Here is a 13,454-nt window from a genome sequence, read left to right on the forward strand (position 1 = left end):
CATACACACTCTCCCGCCCATCAGTTGGATTCGGCTTCAAAGTCTGATCATTAAAGAGAGAGGAAAGTCTAGTGTAACAACTCTAGATAGAAGACTGTGAGCCAACTACCCCGCTAAATGATAACACTTGATTCATGATCAGTTCATTCCTATGGAAACCGTGTCGCAGCACTAACCCGCTTATGCAACTCCTTATGTAACTTGAATGATATTATGAATGTTACTGATGCAAGTAAATGGCAGATCATAGTTGAAAAGTCATGCATTATCCCTGATGTTAAGAAGTTTTGGGCCTGAATTCACAAAGCCTTTCAGAGTAAGAGTACTGAACTACTGTAGGATCAGGTCCACCCTCTTATTCATTATGACTTAAAAGGTTAAATCAGATCAGTACTCCTACTCTGAGATGCATCGGGAATATGGTCTTTGATGTATTACTCAAGATACCATGGGGTTGTGCCAAGTTAAAAATGCAGTATTATAAGACTGTTAAGGATTGACTCTGATGGCTTGAACTGCCTATATCCACAGTGTTAGCAAAGATAGTTCAATTTGTCTCCCTTCCCACTCTAACTTTGTGTCATATAGCAACAGAGATTGAAAGAAATACAGGTTATGTGTAAATAATAACTTGTCGTTAGATACACATTGTAACTATGCAACTTTTGCAACGTGTATGACTTATTTAGAAGGTATGTGCTGGGTTCTCAGAATCAATTGTTGAATCAGGCTTCATACATACACATTCATAGCTCAATCTTTGCTTTTATCCATATGGTTGATGGTTTCCCTTTGAGTGTGTGTGTGTGCGCGCACATGGCCTTGTGTGTGTGTGTGTGTGTACGTGCGTGCGTGCATTTATACTAGTGTGCGTGCATGCTGCATATCAGTGTGTACGTGTGTGTGCTTATGCTGGTGTTTGTACATGTGTGCATGTGTGTGCCCGATTGTGTGTAGCCCCACAATCATGCTGAAAGGCCTCTCTCTACTTAATGTATTCCTGGTCTTATAAAAGAGAGGCTCTGTAGGACAGCAACGGTTTCTTTTGATTTGCTCAAAGCCCTGTGGCTCCACCAGATAAAAGGGAAGTGTTTGTGTGATAACGGGATTGAGTCAACCGCTGATAAATATAATGGCCTTGGCCTTTTTTTTTTTTATGCCTGAACACTGTATGTGGGTTAACACAAAGCATTCTGCGTTGTAAAACCCAATAAGGCTGAGTTGCCATAGCGACATCTTTGTATCACTTGTGAGTTTTTTTCATTTGCCAATAACGACACACCAACGATATTATGTTTCCAAACAAATAGACATCAATGTAATGTTTCTGAAGGGTTAGCGGAACTGATGTTTGGATGTGTGTTGTTTCAGTGGGGGACGGTTATGAGTGTGACACTTATTTCTCTGCTTTTTTGTAGACGTGCCCTCGAACCCGTACTCGGTGCGCTTGTCGGCCGTGTCACAGCGCATCGCCACGGTGACATTCATGAAACCCGACTCACATGGCGGTGTACCCATTGGCCACTACCTGGTCAACTACAAAGAAGTGGGCTCGCAGGACTGGAGAGACGTCAAGTCACATGGCGTCCAGAGTGAGCGTGTTCCCCTATTTCCTCTGTTTTGATCTTCATTATCCCTATTCTGATCATTGTCGCTGTCATTATGTCATCATCATTGTTATTTTCATTGCCATCATCTACATCAAAATGGACATCATTTTCATCATCATCTTAATCGTCAACAACATTTTTGTCATCATCAATCATCATCGTCATTATCGTCATAAAAATGTACAATCATCATCAACAATGGTACGGACATTCTAGATGACCATCTCCATTATAGCGACATATCTCATGTTTTCTCACATTTACAGTGGGGTAAAAAAGTATTTAGTCAGCCACCAATTGTGCAAGTTCTCCCACTTAAAAAGATGAGAGAGGCCTGTAATTTTCATCATAGGTACACTTCAACTATGACAGAAAAAATGAAAAATAAAATCCAGAAAATCACATTGTAGGATTTGTAATGAATTTATTTGCAAATTATGGTGGAAAATAAGTATTTGGTCACCTACAAACAAGCATGATTTCTGGCTCTCACAGACCTGTAACTTCTTATTTAAGAGGCTCCTCTGTCCTCCACTCGTTACCTGTATTAATGGCACCTGTTTGAACTTGTTATCAGTATAAAAGACACCTGTCCACAACCTCAAACAGTCACACTCCAAACTCCACTATGGCCAAGACCAAAGAGCTGTCAAAGGACACCAGAAACAAAATTGTAGACCTGCACCAGGCTGGGAAGACTGAATCTGCAATAGGTAAGCAGCTTGGTTTGAAGAAATCAACTGTGGGAGCAATTATTAGGAAATGGAAGACATACAAGACCACTGATAATCTCCCTCGATCTGGGGCTCCACGCAAGATCTCACCCCGTGGGGTCAAAATGATCACAAGAACGGTGAGCAAAAATCCCAGAACCACACGGGGGGACCTAGTGAATGACCTGCAGAGAGCTGAGACCAAAGTAACAAGCCTACCATCAGTAACACACTACGCCGCCAGGGACTCAAATCCTGCAGTGCCAGACGTGTCCCCCTGCTTAAGCCAGTACATGTCCAGGCCCGTCTGAAGTTTGCTAGAGAGCATTGGGGTGATCCAGAAGAAGATTGGGAGAATGTCATATGGTCAGATGAAACCAAAATATAACTCTTTGGTAAGAACTCAACTCGTCGTGTTTGGAGGACAACGAATGCTGAGTTGCATCCAAAGAACACCATACCTACTGTGAAGCATGGGGGTGGAAACATCATGCTTTGGGGCTGTTTTTCTGCAAAGGGACCAGGACGACTGATCCGTGTAAAGGAAAGAATGAATGGGGCCATGTATTGTGAGATTTTGAGTGAAAACCTCCTTCCATCAGCAAGGGCATTGAAGATGAAACGTGGCTGGGTCTTTCAGCATGACAATGATCCCAAACACACCGCCCGGGCAACGAAGTAGTGGCTTCGTAAGAAGCATTTCAAGGTCCTGGAGTGGCCTAGCCAGTCTCCAGATCTCAACCCCATAGAAAATCTTTGGAGGGAGTTGAAAGTCTGTGTTGCCCAGCAACAGCCCCAAAACATAACTGCTCTAGAGGAGATCTGCATGAAGGAATGGGCTAAAATACCAGCAACAGTGTGTGAAAACTTTGTGAAGACTTACAGAAAACGTTTGACCTCTGTCATTGCCAACAAAGGGCATATAACAAAGTATTGAGATAAACTTTTGTTATTGACCAATTACTTATTTTCCACCATAATTTGAAAATACATTCATTAAAAATCCTACAATGTGTTTTTCTGGATTTTTTTTCTCTCATTTTGTCTGTCATAGTTGAAGTGTACCTATGATGAAAATTACAGGCCTCTCTCATCTTTTTAAGTGGAAGAACTTGCACAATTGGTGGCTAACTAAATACTTTTTTGCCCCACTGTACATGCTTTACAAAAAGCTGCTGTAAGGTTAGGTCTTTCACTGCAAGGTCCTGCTCACCTAAGCCAGACTAAGACCCCTCATCCTTGATGAACCTTTGTTTCCGCACATTAGTCCCCATCCTCACACAAACATGTCGAACCAGTGAACCAGACAAACAAGCGTGAACAGGAAGCCGTCGCTACTTGATTCGCGCTGCGAACCGTCTCTCTGTGGCAAGCCTCCACAAGATCAGGAGGCCTCCTACGCTCTGGTCATAAAGCCTGTGAAAGGGAGGGAGAGAGAGAGGGGTAGGGAGAGAGGGGGGGGGGGCAGCTAACCAGCAGGTCTGAAAAGCAACTGTCTTTCCCTTTCCACTCTGGCTCCACGACTCAAAATTGATTTTAGAGGCACTCAGGGGAGTGGGTGTGAGTAATGTGGAGGACTTCAAAAAAAGATCACCTCAGAAGGACGAATTCTCAGACGATAAGCAGGTCTGACAAACCTGAAGGGCTTATCGCTAATATCCCTCATTTTGGAGTCTATTACAATAGTGAGATGGAACGCCGAGAATGCTGAGAAGCATGGAAGCATTGAGGGATAGAGAGAGAACAAAGTGACATATACAGGCAATGTGAACAGAAAGAAAGACCGACGGAGTTAAAGAGGATAGAATGAAAGAGAAAATATGAAGAAGATGGAGAGAAAAAAAACGAAATAAGATTTTAGAGAGAAAGAAAGAGATTTGGGAGAGAGAGATGTACAGTGAGTAAGAAATCAAGGTTGTGAAGTATATTGTATGAATTCCTAAATGGTGTTAGTTCTTGTGTTCCACCCCCACCTGTTTCACCACCTCCCTTGTCTCGAGCTGAGCACATTAACGGAGATAGCCAAATCAACTAATTACCAGTTGCAAATATTATTTGGAGCCACTTCAGGGACTTAATAGTAATGATGCACTTTACACTATAAAACAGCTCTGTTTCTAATTTAATATAAGCTCTGAGTTGTCATAATTTGTTCATCTGAATGCCACTGGCGCACACTAAAGGTCTCGTCAAACCCCTGGTAGAGCCAAAATGTTAGCAATTAGCTCATTTTGCATTTAGATCCCCCATTATTCAATTGCAAAGCAGCCATTATCCTTAGCGCATTTTTACAGCAGTGCAAGTTGCAAAACAACAACCTTCACCCATGTTCAGCGAATCCCTATTTAATTTTTTTATTTCACCAGGTAAGCTAGTTGAGAACAAGTTCTCATTTACAACTGCAACCTGGCCAAGATAAAGCAAAGCAGTGCGACTCAAACAACAACACAGAGTTACACATGGAATAAACAAGCTTAGTCAATAACACAATAGAAAAAAATAAAGTCTATATACAGTGTGTGCAAATGGCGTGAGGATGCAAGGCAATAAATAGGCCAAAACTGGTTGTCTAGTGCGTCGGGGACAGAGAATAAAAGGAGCAGATTTCTGGGCATGGTACAATAGATTCAGGGCATAATGTACAGACAGGGGTATGGTGGGGTGCGTGTACAGTGGAGGTAAATCCAGGCACTGAGTGATGATAAGAGAGGTTGCATCTCTGGACGGGCTAGTTATGCTGGGTGAGGTTATCATGTGTGTGGTAGGTGGGACAAAGGAGGTATTTGAGGCATGTTGAGTGGGACTAGGGGCTCCGCAGTAAACTAAGACAATAATAACTATCCTAAACAACAGTATGCAAGGCATATTGACATTTGAGAGAGACATAAAGCGAGGCATAAAGCAATCACAGGTGTTGATTGGGAGAGCTAGCTAAGTCAACAACGGGTAAGACAACAGCTATTCCGCTAAGACAACAGCAACAGGTAAAATGGCGATGAATGGGCAGAGAGGGTCGGTTAACTACACACAGGGCCTGTGTGGGGCCGACAGATAAACAAAATGGAGTACCGTGATTAAAGAACAGTCCAGCAGGCATCAGCTATGTAGCCAAGTGATCATAACGTCCAGTGAACAGCAATAGATGGAACAGGGAAGCCACGGGGTAGTCGTTACTACGCTAGCACACGGGAGACACAGCGTTTAAATTTAGCAGGCCAGGGTATGTAGATGCGTCTGCTCCGACATTCGGCGAAGGCCGATTGAGGGCACAGCGGATGGAGTTAAGTTGGCAAACCAGTCGTGGTGGCACGGCTGGGCGCCGTGTCGACAAAGGGTCCAGACCAGATGGCAAAAGAGGTAATTGTAGTTGTAGTAATTTAGTTTGCTAGCCAGGAGATGCGCCTGTGTCTGTGATCACAGAGTTGGCCGGGAGGTGGGCCTGGCTCAGGGCTAGCTTTGGGGCTGGGTCACTCGGTGGCAGCTAGCTAGCTGTGATGATCAGGAGTAATTGTCCAGGGTTTACGTCAGGAATCCGGCTTTGTAGTGGAGAAAACAGTTCGATGCTGGCAAGTATTATCCAGGCAAAAAAAATACGTCTGGTGTCTGTGCAGAAGGAAAGGCCGCTAGCAGTGGCTAACAATGGCTAAATAGCTAGTAGCTAATTAGCTGGCTAGCTTCTGATGGAGGTTCTTGGCTATAACGTCTAAAAAATAGCGGATCCGTGTCACATTGGATGAGGCAGGCTACCGGAAGGTATATTTAATTTAAAAAAATGGAAAAGAGATTGAAAATAAATTGAAATATATACAAAAAAAGACCAACAATAAAAAGTACACGAGAGGACGACAAACCACGTCTGCACTGCTACTCCATCTTGGATACCTAACTCGGCATGAATGTCCTTTTGTAATTTCCGCATGATGAACTATGCAAATTACTTTATCGTAGAATTTACATAGAAATCTATGATTTTGAGCTGACTGCTGAGAAAACGTTATTAAGCTCTACTGATTAATATATTGGTATTTTAGGAGTGGTTGTATGATCTAATGGCTTTGTTAGAGAACGACCAATATGGATTTTGTAGGGTCGATGTCGATACCGTTTTTTTGAGGAGCCGATGGCCAATATTTTAGGCTGATATTCAAAATCATTACATTTGAAAATGTTCAAGATGTTATTGACAGATGCGTATCATTTCACTGCACACTGTGTGAAATACATAGTATTTCGGTAGAGTTTAAGAGTTCCAAAGACATGTTGTCCTACTCCGAACATTGATGCTGAAGCTTTACTATCTACTGATCCCAGAGAATCAACAATGGAGTACTACTGTTTTCATACTGTTTCCACACAAACAGCACTCCCACATATTGGCATTGAGCCCTTACAGCTTTACCTTCTATACTATCTCTCTGGCCATGAATGGAAGGAGGCAGGGAGGAAGAATGCTGGCTAGCTCAGCTGCAGTGGAATAATCACCCAACACAGCTAGGTACACAGATCCCCCTGTGTCACTCCACTATGGTACGTCCCACCCCCTGTATTGACAAGAGAGTGGACCTGATAGGAACAGGGGATTTGTGGCACTAGCATTAGTTTTACCATATGCTGCGGTCCCCCCTTTGACACATAGTGGTGTTAGTAGCTCTGTTAGCGATTATCTTTAGCGACCCCGCTCTCTCCCATTGACTGATAGTGGTGTTTGTGGCACTGTTAACCGATGCTGTTAGCGTGTTAAGCCAGCTTGTTTACCAGGTGGAACAAAGAGGAGCTGGGGTGGATTAGTGGGATTCAACAGAGAGGAGTGGGAGGTGGTAGGTGTCTCTCACATACATACACACACAGCATGAGAGGTTTCACTCTCGCAGCTATCCATTTCGCTGTCACTCCTCAAAAATCTGTGTCTGTCTGTCTGTATGACTTTCTACGTTTCTTTGTATTTCTCTATTTTTCTCTTTGAATCTATCTCTTATTCTGTCTGTCTGTCTTTTCTCTTCTCTCTGTCTGTATGTCTGTCTCTCTATCTGTCTGTATGTCTCTATCTCTCTCGCTCTAACTCTCTGTCTGTCTGTGAACAAGCTAACAACATGATAATGTGCTAACTAATGCTCTCCCTGGTTCTCCTCCTACAGCGATAGTACTGCTGACAGGCCTAGAGCCCAACACCACCTACGAAGTGCGAGTGGCTGCAGTCAATGGGAAGGGCCAGGGGGAGTTCAGTCACACGGAGTCCTTCCAGACTTTACCCATACGTGAGCCCAGCCCTCCGGCAGTGCATGGCCAGAGAGGAATGGGAAAGACCTACCGGCTGGGCCTTGTCAAGCAAGACGACGGGGGCATGCCCATTGTGGAGTACATTGTCAAGTACAAGACAGTGAGTAGCTGGATGTCAGGATTTCCATTAAATACAACCATACATTCTTAGAAAAAAAGGTGCTTAGTAGAACCATAAGGTTTTTCAATTAGTCCCAATTTGGGGAACCTTTTTTGGTGCTAGGTAGAACCCTTTGCAGAAGGATCTACCTAGAACCTTCTATGAAGGGTTCTTCCAATAACCTTTTTATATTTTAAGGGTTGTTCTTAGAACCATCCATGAATTGTTCAGATAGCTTTATTTGCATTTGTTTTATGGCAATACATTACATGCACTGAGTGTACAAAACATTAGGAACACCTGCTCTTTCCATGACATAGACTGACCAGGTGATTCCAAGTGAAAGCTTGGATTAATACCACTTGTTAAATCCATTTCAATCAGTGTTGATGAAGGGGAGGAGACAGGTTAAAGACAATTGAGACATGGATTGTGTATGTTGTGCCATTCAAAGGGCGAATGGGCAAGACAAAAAAATGTATGTGTCAAGAACTGCAACGCTGCTGTGTTTTTCATGTTCATCAGTTTCCCGTGTGTATCAAGAATGGTCCACCACCCAAATGTGCCACTGTGGAAAGCATTGGAGTCAACATGGGCCAGTATCCCTGTGGAACGCTTTCGACACCTTGTAGAGTCCATGGCCACGGCTAAGAACCACAGTATTTACGGACTGCCAGTGCTCCTGAACAAGGCCAATTTGGTCCAAGCATTTTCAACCACACAATTACCACCGAGTCAAGATGGCCACTTCTACTCTAAAGCACTCTCGTAAAACACAATCACCGGACCACAAGTAGTTTTTGTTCTAGTTTAATGGTAGTAGATAATGTTGCATACCTCCACTTAAGGTAATAGCAAATAGCAGTGTCAATCGCATTACTTTGACTGTGTGTGCGCACAAGGCTTATGCTCTATTTTTCTGTCCTCATGCTAACATGCACACACACACACTCAATGCCTAAAAATAATAAGTACCCCCCTTTGTTTATGTCTGCTTTGAAGTGTTTTTGGCAGTGAAACTATGGGGGTAAATACTGTATATTATTCTGTGGAGAGACTAGTATGGACTAAGGCCGTGTCCAAAATCTGGCTTGCCTGTTACTTACTTAAACTACACACTGTGAACTAATCGTACTAAACACTAATCAGAATGCACTATTTAGCCTCCCGAGTGGCGCTACATTGCAGTGCTCAAGGTGTCACTACAGACCTGAGTTTGATCCCAGGCTGCGTCACAACCGGGCGTGACCAGGAGTCCCATAGTGCGGCGCACAATTGGCCCAGGGATGGTTTGGCCTGGGGGGCTTTATATGGCTCATTGCACTCTCGCGACTCCTTGTGGCGGGCCGGGAGCCTGCAGGCTGACTCCGGTCGTCAGTTGAGCAGTGTTTCCTCCAACACATTGGTGCGGGTGGGTGTTAAGAAGTGTGGTTTGGCAGGTCATGTTTAGGAGGACGCATGACTCGACCTAAGCCTATCCCGAGCCCGTTGGGGCGTTGCATCGATGAGACAAGATCATAGTTGGATAGCAATTGGATATCACGAAATCAGGGAGAAAAAGGGGGTAAAGAAAACATTTAATTGTGTATAAGCAAATATAAATTACAAGCAAATATCAATATAATAGGCTCATCCATATTGCGAAGGTGTCATCTAATGCACAATTGTGTTGAATCCCGCCATTTGTTCATTTAGGTAGAGACACTTCTCTTTCTCAATAGTGTGAATTTTACTGGAAGCCAAAATTATAATGACATCCTGGCATTTAAAGCATAGTCAATTTCCTGTCACATTCTATAACATTTGCATACCCAAAATACCTACTATTTAGAATGCTAGTACAACTATTCGGACACGGCCATTCACTATGTCTCAGATCCTACATACTAATAGACATGCTTGCAGATACACTATTCATACAAATGTACATACTCATCCACAAACAAACACATTCATATTAACCTAGTCTCTCCTTTTCCGCCTCTCCCTCTCTCTCTCTCTCTGTCACAGTCTCTCTCGCCCCTCTCTCACACACATACACACAATCTCTCTCTCTCACACACATACACACAATCTCTCTCTCTCACACACATACACACAATCTCTCTCTCTCACACACACACACAATCTCTCTCTCTCACACACATACACACAATCTCTCTCTCTCACACACATACACACAATCTCTCCCTCTCACACACATACACACAATCTCTCTCTCTCACACACACACACAATCTCTCTCTCTCACACACATACACACAATCTCTCTCTCTCACACATAGACACACAATCTCTCTCTCTCTCTCTCTCTCTCTCTCTCTCTCTCTCTCTCTCTCTCTCTCTCTCTCTCTCTCTCACACACACACACACTCACACACACACACACACACACACACACACACACACACACACACACACACACACACACACACACACACACACACACACACACACACACACACACACACGCACATTGATCTGTGGGATTTGATGTAACCAAATCTAACATGTCCATACAGGTGTGTCTCTGTCTCATTGGGAGGCTGACAGCGATGTGTAGTTATACTAAAGCAGATGAAAGTGTGTGTGTGGAGAGAAGGTCAGGGACTCTCCAGCAGGCCCTTTGAAGGCCAAAGGCAGGGGAACGAGGGGAGGAATAGGACAATCCTCCACACCCCAGTAATCACACCATCCATCCTCCTCTGTCTCACACTGTGACCCTGACTCAGGCAAGCACACACAGGCTGGAGTGCATACACAGATGCATGTGTGCACATACACTACCGTTCACAAGTTTGGGGTCACTTAGAAATGTCCTTGTTTTTGAAAGAAAAGCACATTGTTTTGTCCATTAAAATAACATCAAATTGATCAGAAATACAGTGGTGGCATGATTAATGTTGTAAATCACTGTTTTTTTTATGGAATATCTACATAGGCGTACATGTAGATATTGTTCTAATTAAAGAAGCTATAAAACTGGCCTTCTTTGGACTAGTTGAGTATCTGTAGCATCAGCATTTGTGGGTTCGATTACAGGCTCAAAATGGCCAGAAACAAAGCACTCAGTTGTGCACCGGGGCCTCCCACCCCTCTTTCTATTCTGGTTAGAGCCAGTTTGCACTGTTCTGTGAAGGGAGTAGTACACAGCGGTGTACGAGATATTCCGTTTCTCAGCAATTTCTCACATGGAATAGCCTTCATTTCTCAGAACTTTCTTTATATTTTATTTTTTTATTTAACCTTTATTTAACCAGGTAGGCTAGTTGAGAACAAGTTCTCATTTGCAACTGCGACCTGGCCAAGATAAAGCATAGCAGTGTGAGCAGACAACAAAGAGTTACACATGGAGTAAACAATTAACAAGTCAATAACACAGTAGAAAAAAAAGGGGGAGTCTATATACAATGTGTGCAGAAGGCATGAGGCGGTAGGCAAATAATTACAATTTTGCAGATTAACACTGGGGTGATGAATGATCAGATGGTCATGTACAGGTAGAGATATTGGTGTGCAAAAGAGCAGAAAAGTAAATAAATAAAAACAGTATGGGGATGAGGTAGGTGAAAAAGGGTGGGCTATTTACCAATAGACTATGTACAGCTGCAGCGATCGGTTAGCTGCTCAGATAGCTGATGTTTGAAGTTGGTGAGGGAGATAAAAGTCTCCAACTTCAGCGATTTTTGCAATTCGTTCCAGTCACAGGCAGCAGAGTACTGGAACGAAAGGCGGCCAAATGAGGTGTTGGATTTAGGGATGATCAGTGAGATACACCTGCTGGAGCGCGTGCTACGGATGGGTGTTGCCATCGTGACCAGTGAGCTGAGATAAGGCGGAGCTTTACCTAGCATGGACTTGTAGATGACCTGGAGCCAGTGGGTCTGGCGACGAATATGTAGCGAGGGCCAGCCGACTAGAGCATACAAGTCGCAGTGGTGGGTGGTATAAGGTGCTTTAGTGACAAAACGGATGGCACTGTGATAAACTGCATCCAGTTTGCTGAGTAGAGTGTTGGAAGCCATTTTGTAGATGACATCGCCGAAGTCGAGGATCGGTAGGATAGTCAGTTTTACTAGGGTAAGCTTGGCGGCGTGAGTGAAGGAGGCTTTGTTGCGGAATAGAAAGCCGACTCTTGATTTGATTTTCGATTGGAGATGTTTGATATGAGTCTGGAAGGAGAGTTTGCAGTCTAGCCAGACACCTAGGTACTTATAGACGTCCACATATTCTAGGTCGGAACCATCCAGGGTGGTGATGCTAGTCGGGCATGCGGGTGCAGGCAGCGACCGGTTGAAAAGGATGCATTTGGTTTTACTAGCGTTTAAGAGCAGTTGGAGGCCACGGAAGGAGTGTTGTATGGCATTGAAGCTTGTTTGGAGGTTAGATAGCACAGTGTCCAAAGACGGGCCGAAAGTATATAGAATGGTGTCGTCTGCGTAGAGGTGGATCAGGGAATCGCCCGCAGCAAGAGCAACATCATTGATATACACAGAGAAAAGAACAAGAATAGACCGATGAGTTTCAGAAGAAAGTGCTTTATTTCTGGCCATTTTGAACCTATAATCGAACCCACAAATGCTGATGCTCCAGATACTCAACTAGTCCAAAGAAGGCCAGTTTTATTGCTTCTTTAATGATAACAACAGTTTTCAGCTGTGCTAACATAATTTCAAAAGTGTTTTCTAATGATCAATTAGCCTTTTCAATTAAACATTTGAATTAGCCAATTAGCCACAATGTGCCATTGTAACAGGAGTGATGGTTGCTGATAAATGTACATATTCCATAAAAAATCTGCAGTTTCCAGCGACAATAGTGATTTACAACATTAACAATGTCTACACTGTAATTCTGATCAAATTGATGTTAATTTAATGGACAAAAAAATGTGTTTTTCTTTCAAAAACAAGACATTTCTAAGTGACCTCAAACTTTTTAACGGTAGTGAATATGCACTCTTACACACACACACACACACACACACACACATACAGTATGCACACACGCAACACACACACATATTTGTATTAACACACACAGTCACCCGTATCAAACTGCTTTCCAATGCTTGGCTGGCCTTAGCTTTATTCCACCTTCCATGACTCTGAAAAATAAAACCATGGCCCATTTCCTAAAGCCCATTCCACACTATTATCTCTCTCTCTTCTATTTTGACATTTTGTGGAAGAATCCAAGGAGGCTAAATGGTTGCATATGCATTTGGCATGCTGTCAAAGCAAAGGCCTCACACTGTGACACTTCACTCTGTTCTCCTGTGATGAGATAAAGTTTATTTAAGAAAGGAAAAGAAAGCAAATGAGTGGAAAAGGGAAAAAAATAACTGGGAGGGGTACGGATAGGAAAGAAAAGGAGAGGGAAGGGAAATTGAAATAATAGGATAAAGAAAAGAAGCTATGTGGCAGTGGTGATCTGAACAGTTGTTTTTAACACACAAAAAGTGAATTTCTCCTTCTCTGTCATTGTGGAAATGTGCGTGTAATGAATACTCAGGGAGAAAAAGGTTTAGATTCATGCGCAGAGCGCAGCAGGTGTTTATTTCCCCTTCCAGAAGGCAGGAATTGTGGTCACAGGCAGGCAATGGTCATACACAGGAAGGCAGACAGGCAGGTGAATCAGAACTAGGACTGAAGGCTATAAATTGTTCTCACAAACGAGCTAGGAAAAGGCTTTGTAGAGTCAAAACGAACAATACCTCACAAAGGCACAAACAGAATGAACTGAACTAAATAA

The 13,454-nt window shown here is 43.2% G+C and overlaps 1 protein-coding gene across 4 annotated transcripts in view; it reads left to right on the forward strand.

Moving 5' to 3' along the window:
- Window positions 1–13,454, forward strand: part of LOC109906638 (neural cell adhesion molecule 2) — a 400,741-nt gene that overhangs the window by 334,619 nt on the left and 52,668 nt on the right. For all 4 annotated transcript variants that reach the window (XM_031792278.1, XM_031792280.1, XM_020504449.2 and 1 more), the window contains exons 12-13: window positions 1,419–1,592; window positions 7,459–7,700. In XM_031792278.1, the coding sequence (XP_031648138.1) occupies window positions 1,419–1,592; window positions 7,459–7,700 (416 nt within the window). The remainder of the gene's footprint in view (window positions 1–1,418; window positions 1,593–7,458; window positions 7,701–13,454) is intronic.

The sequence above is a fragment of the Oncorhynchus kisutch genome, linkage group LG16 (genome assembly GCF_002021735.2).
Source record: "Oncorhynchus kisutch isolate 150728-3 linkage group LG16, Okis_V2, whole genome shotgun sequence".
Taxonomy (NCBI): domain Eukaryota; kingdom Metazoa; phylum Chordata; class Actinopteri; order Salmoniformes; family Salmonidae; genus Oncorhynchus; species Oncorhynchus kisutch.